Below are 10863 nucleotides of genomic sequence, written 5' to 3'. Positions count from 1 at the left end.
TCCTTTATCCACCTAGAAAAATAAATCTCAACTAGAGGTTCATTGAATAACTTCTCTAGAATCTGGGACCCTTTTCTTTTATATATTCATTCTTTAACTGCAATTGATTAATAATATCCTTCTCTCTTCTTTCTTTTCCTTTATATGGTCATTTCTTGCCTACAAGTTTCTTTCCTAATCATTTTTTGTAAGTCTTGTTTATTATTGTATATTTATTTTTCTCTTCTAGTCTCTTCTACCCTCAGGGCTAACGGGTGGGTGGGTATGCGTTAATGTTGGTTTTGTTTTGTCATGTTTTTTGTTGTTTTTTGTGTACTATGTTCCTTGTATGTCTTATTAATAGTATTATAAAGTGGAAAAATACCAATAAAACATTAAAAAAGAAGGAAAGAAAAGAGTGAGGGATCCTACAAAGATATTAACCATAGCATTAACCATAGATTGTATATCTAATAATGTTTTATTGGGTTGGATGGGGGGAGATGGGGGAGAATAGATATATATATATATATATATATATATTAAACAAGACTTACAGAAATTGATTAAGAAACTTATAGGCAAAAAATGGTAATATAAAAGAAGAGAACGAAGAGAAAAGGATATTAATCAATTGCAGTTACATACAAGTCCCAACTTCTAATGAGCCTCTAGTTGAGAATTAAAATTATTCTAGGTGGATAAAAGATGATAGGTCTTTTAGCCAGGATGTCGTGTCGTTCACCACCATTACTAACACAACCCCATTACAGTTCCCCAAATATAGAAAATTACAAATAAGCCAAAACATGAATCCCACTAGTGGGCCAGAACTGAAGGCTCCTTACACCCAGAATAGGGATGCTAAAGTCATGGGGTTAAACATAGCCAACATCCATAGAGCCCCACCGCCAGTGAAGCCAAAAACATGTCTCTGCTGCTATTAGTTTGGGTAATGGTGCTACGCATGCGTCTCTGTTTGTATCGTTTACTTTAAAGAACAGGCCTTATGTATTCATAAGGTGTGGACTAATATCAGGAGGGGTCACATTCTTTGTGTCATAAATGACACGTGTTATTCACTGGTTATACGTATACACTAGCCCCACCCCACAAAGCCCACCTGATTAAATTCCATATTGCACAATTCTTTCAAGATAAGAACAGTTTGTGCTGCAATTATTTACCTTTCATTATGTACAACATAAACCACAACCATGCCATGTCAATATACAACACAGTCAGTGACACTCAGTGTATTTGATTTCTCATCTGTTTCCCCCCTACAATGCGTAAGTGTTTAAGTTATAGACAGTCAGCCACGCCTGATACAACAACTGATGTTGTTTAACACAGAGGCTGTCAACAGCAGGGTGAGGTTACAAATGAAAAACAAATCCTTTTAAACCAACACTCTGACCGACAAAATAAATAACTCTACACAGAATAAGCGTTCCAGGCATAACTTCTCAGTACAAATTATCACGGTTTTGGAAATATTCCAGGATTTTTTTTTATCAACCACACCCACTGCACTGTAGAGGGACATGCATGCACTGGATATGACACCAAGATGAGTAGTTGTGCTCTCTATTAGTGTGGATCAGAACATGCCTTTTGTCTAGTAAAAGTGCTTAGATCAGACCACCAGGGTCCCAGTTTAAAGATGGTTAATGTGAAAGAGAACACTAATTGGTTTAACAAACTCATTTGTCGACATGTCACTGTCAGTTGGTGGAATTTCTTCTCCCAGTGATGTTATCAACAGGACAGGTTAAAGAGCGATGTGAATTGCATTTAACTACTAATTTGACAAACTCCCTCCGACTGTCAACAGAACCACCAACACAGAAATCCAATCTATTTTTGTTATTATAGTTACACTAATGGATATGATGAGTTTCCAAAAACGTGTCTCCATTGACTTATTCCCAACTTGGTTTGTAGAACTTGTAGTTCTAGGGGTTATTGCATTCCCACTCTTATAAAATTGTGTTTGCACCATCTAACAATCAAGATCTTGTGTTAATTTCAATGTCAACAGCAACGTTTGGGCCTATGCGGCCTTCACCAGGCTATCTTTATCATAAAGATAGCCTGATGAAGGCCGCATAGGCCCAAACGTTGCCGTTTCCCTACAAATAAAAGTTGGTCACTGCATTTGAAGACAGTGTGTGGGTGTTTGTTCCTTTTTCAATTTGTCACCATACCCTCTCCTACGCACCTGTCGCCTGTAGGTGTGCAAAAGCCTTGCTTTTCATCGATATACTTTAAGTGAAAATTTAAATAAAGCTCTATATTGCAATTGCTATAGAGCATATATGAGCCTTTTCAGTAATTGCCCCCAAACTCTCCCACTACATCAACTCCAGCCCCACCATCGAAAGTTTCAAAGCCTCCCTAAAAACCCACCTTTTCTCCATTGCCTTCAGCTTAGTCTGTGAACGTTTTAAATAGTATTGTATGCTCTCATGTTCCTTGTGATGTCACATATGTATGAAGTATTGCTTACGTTTATTTTATTTTTTGTATTTTATGAGGACATTATGTAACTTTTTATATGGAAAGCACTTTGGGTCAACTTCTGTTCTGTTTATGTGCTACATAAATAAAGGTGAGTTGGGGAGAGGCCTGTTACTTAACTAATTTATAAGAATAAAGCTTTAACTTAAATTGAGAGGCAGGGGACAAAATGCCACAAATTACTTAAAGCAATACAATAAATGTATGACTTAGCTTAGCACAATGACATTTCTTTATAGAATCAAAAGTACAAAATTGTATATGTTGGCTGTTAAAACTGTCATCCAACATTTTGGGGAACCCAGTACCAGGTCAGTGCTAGAAAGATAATTAATACTGGCAGGGTGGCAGTCTTCCCGAGTGGTTCCTCAGGGCTGAACAGGCCTTGGGACTGCTCGTCACTGAAGACAGTACAGCAGCTGCCAAATCCCCACGGTCATGGATTGTAGAGTGTGAAACCAGTTCTCTCAGATTAGTCTTCAAAGTTTGGCAGAAGCTTTATCACAGCAGGTGGAGTCAGTCTTCTCTGCAGCAGTTTAATAGGCTACTTGAGGTGATGTATTTTTCAGTCCAAAAGATGGCTCCAAGTTTTACTATAAAATTACACGGTAATCAAAGGTTGGCAAATTTTTCGAAGTGACATTTGCTAGTCTTGACATTACGATATTGCCTTGTCACTCTATACGGCTGGCTAGCTAGGCCCTTTAACGATAAAGCATGCTATCTTCATTGCATATGTTACAACACTATTATGTACGGTGGGTTGTATATGGGAAATTGTTTACCAGCTTAATCATGCTTTCTACCACATTTTCTCTGCAATAAATACTGTAAATGTACAGCAAGACATTGCCTTACTGAATTATCCCAGACATGGAACTAAGTTAACATTTCAGAAGAGGCAAAATATGACACCTTCTGGCCAAAGGAGGTACTGTAGATTAGCCAATATTTTAGATACAAGTTTCCTTTGAACAAAAATCTACTAGTTAAGGTTATTGGATAAGCAGTAATGAAATCACATAGTGATACTAACTACATGCAGAACTAAACTATAAACAGATTTCAGACCAACCAGAAACAACAACAAATGTCTTTCAGGATTTTTATTTGAGGCCATGCAGTCTTTAACATCACCTCCGTAATCGATACAAGTGGAAAAAACCCAAAACATATTACCTAGTACAAAACATGACTAAACTTTACTGAGGAATGTAACAAATTAAATAGCAAATAGTAAAAGTAATAACAAAAATGTGCAGCAACAACATGGCTGCACTGCAGACCCTCCAAGGAACTCGATAGAGGTTTGGACGGGTTTTGAAACCCTGTCAAATAAAGATTTGTTTAAAAAAAAGGGGGGGGAATACATTTGCAGATCAGGTAAAGAACTTAACGAAGACAAAAAGCAATAAGCAATAAATTACTTCTCTGTGCGAATTTTACTGTGAGAACTGAGGAGGCATTGGGAATGGTGGCATCATGGGCGGTGGTGGCTGCTGGGGTGCCTGTGCCTGGGGGAAAGGGGCAAAAGGGGGATGGCTTGCGCCTCCCCCATTTTGGGGGGCACCCCCAAACTGCTGGGCCGGAAAGTTGCTCTGCTGGCCTCCAAAGGAGCTCCCTTGGTTGGCACCAAAGTTTGACTGTCCATTTCCATAGCTGCCTCCGTTGAAGCTGTTGCTGCCGCCATTGTTGCCACCCCCATAGCCTCCATTCTGTGAGCTTGCGCCAAAGCTTTTCTTTGGTCCGTTATCAAAGCCTCTACCACTATCCCGGTCCCTAAAACTACCGCCGTAATCACGCCTGCCGCCGCCGCCGCCAGAATACCTGTCACGGTGGTCATCTCTATAGCCGCCACCTCTGCCTCCCCTTGAACGCCCTGGAAAAGACAAGTGAAATTTCTTTTGAGATGGTGATAAGAAATGAGTAAAACAAAAATAGCCATAACAATGTAATGGTTAAGACAAGCTAGTGAAAGTTGTTTGAGATACTCAGTGAGTTAACTGTGGTGAACCAAAATTAAAACAAAAGACAGGAGGGGAAAAAAATAAAGACAAATAAAAGTCTGCAGCTTACACCACAGTTCCTGTATCTCACCAATTGGATTTACCTCCACTGCCTTCAGCCATCTGGAGGAGCTTGGGGTTGATGGCTTGGCTGGCCTCACGGAGTACAGCAACAAGGTCACCGGCCTGCCTCATGTTGTTGGGTGTGAAGAAGGTGTAGGCTGTGCCTGTCTTTTGGCTACGTGCTGTTCTGCCGATTCGGTGGATATAGTCCTCAGAGTTGTTTGGGTAGTCATAGTTGATGACAAATTTTACATCCTCAACATCTGTGGATTGTGTTGTGGTGTGGCATAACAGGGTGAGCAGAGTACGCACAAAGACGCACGCCAAAAAAAAAAAAAAATGCCACCACAACAGCCAGAAACAAGAGGTAAAGTTTAGAACGGGAATGATTAGATGGGGTAAGCCTGTGAAGAATTTGTATTAGACAACTCCTGAACAAACACCTTTTACCCGGGGAGACTACGGTGGGAAGAGAGAAACGATGCACACTCCATTTGCTTCCAATCCCAAGGACAAGAGAAACCCAACCCTCACAGCCACACAGCTGAACCACCCACAACGATAAAGAACCGATTAGAAATCTTACCATTTTGGAGTATGCATTCACTAGTCCGTTCCCATTGCAGCAAATGTCCCCACATAATGTCAATGTCAAGTCACCCACAGGTGCATATACACAGTAGGGCCGCTATGCGTCTAGTGCCTCTTCGTATGCTCAAACTAGGACCATGGTCCCTTTGTCACGCACACTCATGAGAAGCTTGCTATAAAGGCCACACTGCAGCGTCTTGCCAAGATCTTAGGAACTGTACCAATTTGGATGGCTGTAAAGGAACCCACTTAGTCTTGGCCCATTATGAGAAAAAAAGTTTGCGTATCCCCATTCTCATCATGGCAAGATATTTCCAGAACCAGAGTTCAGGTGATCAAATGTCTCTCGTTGGCAGGTCTCGACATGACTTTGAAACGCAGGCGAGGGAGGAGTGTGAGCTTGGATTTTGTCCATGGCCGACTTGCGCGTTCCACTGTGACCAGAAGCGCCAGTAGCCATGTCATTACAGAGGTGATGGCATGATCAGACAGACTGCTCTTACAACATTAGGTTTAGGTAAACTGCAACACTTACGTCACCCATGCTTTAACAGACTCTAAATGAAATAAAACTTCCACAACGCAAATGACTAGCATGCAGGACTAGTTAAAAGCCTGGGTGTGAAGCAGTTCAAACCATTGCCATAGAAGAGCGTATGGGGAGGATCTGTGGCCCCCATCGCAGACCCCCCCTTATTTTAAAGGCAGGCCAGCACGATATGCTGCACCCGGGGCCCTGTCACCTCTGTATATCTGCATGACTGGGAGACCCGCGTCTCCCCCAGTCAGGACACCTCCAAGAATCCTCCTTCCCCCTCTGGAGACCTGGGCTTGTCATGCCAAGGCCCTGCCACACAGACTGCTCCTTCAGGTACGGGGAGAAACTCAGAAAGAAGCAGAAGAGTTAAAGAAAGCAAATACACTTTCTTTTTTGAAATTGAACATTTAAAAAAAATCGTCAAACAAACACTAACCTAGACCCCTGGAGGCAACATCTGTTGCAATGAGGATTGGCGCCTTCCCAAACTTGAACTCTGAAATAACAGAAAGGAAACATTTAAACATTCATGTTTTTAACATGAATATTGGATATTCACACTCCATAGGCTATATCTTGCACCACACCCCTGCCCCTTACTACTTATTTGCCATTTTGAAACCTTTTAAATAGTTCAAATGGCCAATCTAGTTGAACAATTTTAAAATGTTTAAATAGTAAACAAAAAAAGGCTAATAAGTTTAGGGATAAGGGAAGGCAAGATGGGGCCCCAAGTAACTTACCATTGAGCACCCAGTCTCTTTCCTGTTGGCTCTTATCTCCATGAATACCCATTGCTGGCCATCTAAAAAATAAAATGTAAAAATTAAACGATTTTTCTAGATACTTCTGGGTACTACCAACATGCTGAACAGCAAATCAGCAATACATACCCATCTCTCCTCATCCTCCTGGTGATCTCATCACACTTCCTCTTGGTCTCCACAAAGATAATAGTCTTGTTCTCCTTCTCGCTCATGATCTCCTCCAGCAGACGAAGCAGCCTAGAGAAAACCAGCAACAAAGTGTCTCAATAACAAAACTCCACAAGACACCATTAAACATCTGAGTAAAGCACATGCATTATGCAGCACATTTTAAAGTTTTACTCACTTGTCCTCCTTCTCTCCGTCATTGCAAACATCAACAATCTGTAGAATATTGTGATTGGCGCTGAGCTGAAGTGCTCCGATGTTGATCTGGACGTATTCCCGTAGGAAGTCCTCTGCCATCTGGCGGACCTCTTTGGGCCAGGTAGCACTCCACATCAGTGTCTGTCGGTCAGGCTGTGGTAACGGGGGCATTACAATTAGTTCTTAGCATACATACAGCCCCAACTCGACATTTAACAACATCTGCCTTTATTTAAAAATATATATAAAAAAATCTAATCTTACTCTGATTTGGTCCACTATTTTTCGGATCTGTGGTTCGAAACCCATGTCAAGCATTCTGTCAGCCTCATCCAGAACAAGGTATGTGCATCTGCGAAGGTTGGTCTTTCCCGCTTCCAAGAAGTCAATGAGCCTACCCGGAGTGGCGATGCATATCTCCACACCTTGACAAGAGAACAAAACAAGCACTTATTAGGAGTCACATTTTCACTTATGACAGACTACTTCAGGTCAGGAACTGATATGCACATTTTGTTGGGTGGAGTAATAAGTCCCCAAAATGGTGACTGCACATACCCCTTTCCAGGTCACGGATCTGTGGTCCCTTGGGTGCACCTCCATAAACACAGGTGGACTTGAGGCGAGAAGCTCTTCCATACTCTGCAGCCACCTGCTGGACCTGCTGCGCCAACTCACGGGTGGGGGCAAGCACCAAGCACTGCAGAGGAGAAAAGGAGTTTATTGCCAAAAACTTGCTACATACCTTAAAAGACAATTCATCCAACTGATAACATTAATATCACAAGGGGTGATTTGCATTACTTACAATTGGACCATCTCCACGCTCCAAAAATGGCTGGTGGTTGATGTGCACGATAGCCGGCAACAGATACTGCAGAGCAAAGAGAAAGTAGTTACTTTAGCAGAAATCAGTTGCCTAAAGAAAAGGACCACGTTGATTGAAGCCAGTTAGGTCTGAACAGAACATACAGAATGTACTTACAGCAAGCGTTTTCCCAGAGCCAGTCTGTGCAATGCCAACCATATCCTTGCCACTCAGAGCTAGAGGCCATCCCTGTGCTTGAATGGGTGTTGGTTCAGTCCAACCCTGTTTCTGGATCACATCCATCACATAGGCTGTACAGGTGAGAAAAAAATAATTAAAATCAATAAAATTCAAACATGTGCATTGAAATTGTGGTGCTGCAGCACAAGTACAAGTACGGTACTATGAATAATACATTAAACGTAGTGTAAACCTATGCTGTTGCACATTTAATCACTGCATTTCAGCAGATATTGGTGTAGTGAATGGCCGCAGACTAGGATAGCACGGCAGGATATGATATATAATGCAGTTTGATACATTTGGAATGTTTACTTACTTGGGAAAGAAGCCTCGCCGAACTTCATGATGGGGTTTGGGCAGTCTCTCCCCTTCACTGCAACAGTATGGGTTCTCCTGTATGCCTCGATATCTTGCTGTGGGATAAGAAATCATAAAAAAAGGTTAGACTGTTGACAAATGCACAACGTGGTAGTTGAAGACATGGGAGCTAAACATATCTCTCAAGTTGCAGGTGTGAGTTGAAACAACTCATACACCGCATTCCATGGTTACATTATGTAACCATGCCCGTTGGGCTGACAGACCATGTGAGAGCCGACCATAATAAAGCCTACATACCGGTGGCCTCCGTTGCACATCGGGGTGCTGCTGATAGAAGTTCTTCTCAAACTTTGGGAGATCGTCCATGTTCCAGTGCTTCTTGCGCAGACGTTCGCCTGGGTTTCCATACTTGTTACCACCTCCTCCACCACCACCACCACGACCGCCTCCTCCACCACCAAAGCGAGGAGGACCACCACCATATCTGCGAAACAGTCATTGTGTTTTATAAGCACATGCTATCAACCTTTTCTTTATAAGTGCATTGTGCGCAGTGACTGCTAGGGTTTGAATTTGATCGCATTTCCTTTCATGTATTCAAATTTGCCAGTAAAAGACCAATCGCAGTTAAAATCTAGCAGGCAAACGCAACTTGGCTCATAGATTGCGTCATACAGTTGCTATAAAAAGTGTCGTATACTTTCCAGCCAGTAGTTGAACAATGGAAAAAAACTGGCCGGCATTTTGTATCCGCACTCCTGCAGTCACGTGGTGGAATGCCGGCTAGCCACGAGGCTAGCACATTAGCTCAATAGACCCATTATGTCTATACAGGTCTAATGGAAAATATAAACCGAATACAAGGGTCAAAACAAGAACTTCATGAACTAAACGTATATAATTACTTGATGGCGGCACGTAAATGCCAAGCCAAGCTGAAAAGAACATTTCAGGCCGTCTTCGGAATTTGTCGTTGGCTTTAATCGAGCAACCAAAGACCGTAGCTCGACAAAACGAAAATTATATAACCGAGAAAGGGGTGTCGAGGGGACTCCCGTCTTGATATTTTTGTCGAGCGAAAGTCTCTGCGGCGAGTTAGCATTTAGCTTTGATGCTAGTCTACTGTCGTCGGGACACGAGGCCAGACCAGGCCTTATGCCAACGTTACCTCATATAACACCTCAGACTGTATGTCTCATTGTCGTCAAACCAACCAGATATACATTTAAACATCGGTTTTGTAATTCATTACTACATAACGACGGGTTAAAATAAGGTATGGGATTCGACAAAACGATAGCTGGGAAGCGGCTCGTTTCCGTCTTCTTCCCAGTCGCCATTTCTACCAAGCCTACGACGACACAAAAAAATAAGAAAACTTAAGAAAAGCTCAGAAAACACTTACCCTCTGTCTCGACCACGGTCTCTGTCGGAAAATCCAGGCATGGTGTAAACAAAGTGTGGATGTAAAAACAAAGTAGACAAGAAATACTAATAATAGGTTTGAAACTGAAAGACCGACTGAACCTGACCGACTGTGGTTCTGCTGAGTGATAATGCCGGTGATGAGAAAAGGAGGGCCGGCTTTTATTATAGGAGGAGGAAGTGCTCGCCTCGCGCATGATGGCACCCCCCCCCCCCCCGGGCCCGGCGTATTCATCCGCCATGGGGTTTTGTTGTTGTTTGTTTCTTGTTTCCATCTTCAAATAGAAACAACCAATAACCACTTGTATTTATTTATTTTAATTTTCTAAAATGATTATATAAAACAGCAATACGTAATACGTATGCAAAATGTCACATTATTTATTTCCAATGACCCTGTGGTCTTTTCTTATAGTTTATTTAAACTGTTTTTTTGTTTTTTATTTATTTATTATTATTATTATTTATTTTTAATTGGCATCAAGGCCGGACTGCCGATATATGAGATGGATTCTAATATAACAGCTGCAAACGGATAATTAATTATTGAAGAATGCAACTTATTCGAGATCATATTTAATGTTCCCTTCTGTTACATAATCAGTCCCTTTTTGGCGGTGGGGACTATTTTTTGAGGACTTTCGGCGAAACTGTTGGAGCGGACGTATATGTTCGAGACTGAAGGTGGTGATCCGGTTAGTTCCTGTGTTATTACTAGAAATGACGTAAGCAGAGGGCGGGGTCGTTTCTCCCTTCTCTTTACAAAGGGAATCAAACCGAATTTAAATACCTATAAAACTATAGTCCTACCTTTGATAGAAATCGTTGTGATAATAATTAAATTATTCAGTGTTCATCGTAAATCTTAACTCGCAAACTGTCTGTTGACTGAAGATAATATAGTCTATATTTGGACTGGTCGCACTGCATCCACTAGTTGAGATATATAATTCCCAGTGGAATTATAACAACCGAGCAGGGGCGATGCAAAGTTTCAACTTTAATTTAAGGTTTATTTAGCACCTTAAGTTTACGTGTCTAAAATACATTATTTTACAACACGTTCCTAATTGTGAAAAACAGTCACAGAGATATCTATGTAAAGTGAAACAACATCAGATAAGTTACACTACACTACAGTCAAATACTAGAATTACACAGGCTACACAGGCAGCCTAAGCAGCTTTTTGTATTGATTGAATACTTTATTAGACAGAAACGTAAACAGCACGA

At 41.5% G+C, this 10863-nt stretch overlaps 1 protein-coding gene across 2 annotated transcripts; it reads right to left on the bottom strand.

Moving 5' to 3' along the window:
- Positions 1-3593: 3593 nt before the first annotated feature.
- On the bottom strand, positions 3594-9773 carry ddx5 (DEAD (Asp-Glu-Ala-Asp) box helicase 5). 2 transcript variants are annotated; one of them, XM_079519341.1, is made up of 13 exons: positions 9611-9772; positions 8503-8689; positions 8201-8297; positions 7819-7952; positions 7642-7707; positions 7392-7533; positions 7098-7258; positions 6814-6986; positions 6594-6704; positions 6444-6505; positions 6137-6196; positions 4613-4834; positions 3594-4381 (listed from the first exon to the last, which is right to left on the bottom strand). In XM_079519341.1, exons 1-13 carry the CDS (start codon positions 9649-9651, stop codon positions 3945-3947), a joined length of 1893 nt encoding a protein of 630 aa, XP_079375467.1. In that variant the 5' UTR covers positions 9652-9772; the 3' UTR covers positions 3594-3944. The 2 variants fall into 2 exon arrangements, with proteins under 2 accessions (XP_079375467.1, XP_079375468.1); XM_079519342.1 differs by having other exon boundaries at positions 4226-4381; positions 4600-4834; positions 9611-9773.
- Between the last annotated feature and the right edge of the window lie 1090 nt (positions 9774-10863).

This window comes from Electrona antarctica (genome assembly GCF_951216825.1).
Source record: "Electrona antarctica genome assembly, chromosome: 14".
Classification (NCBI taxonomy): Eukaryota; Metazoa; Chordata; class Actinopteri; order Myctophiformes; family Myctophidae; genus Electrona; species Electrona antarctica.
This window is presented reverse-complemented; position numbering and strand designations above follow the sequence as displayed.

Excerpts from the sequence above, each read along its gene's own strand:
- ddx5 (XM_079519341.1), bottom strand. The coding sequence starts at position 9,651 with ATGCCTGGATTTTCCGACAGAGACCGTGGTCGAGACAGAGG. Across the intron at positions 7,708-7,818 it reads GCTCTGGGAAAACGCTTGCT|TATCTGTTGCCGGCTATCGT; the intron begins GTAAGTACATTC and ends TTTGCTCTGCAG. Across the intron at positions 4,835-6,136 it reads TGTTGCCTCCAGGGGTCTAG|ATGTTGAGGATGTAAAATTT; the intron begins GTTAGTGTTTGT and ends CACAATCCACAG.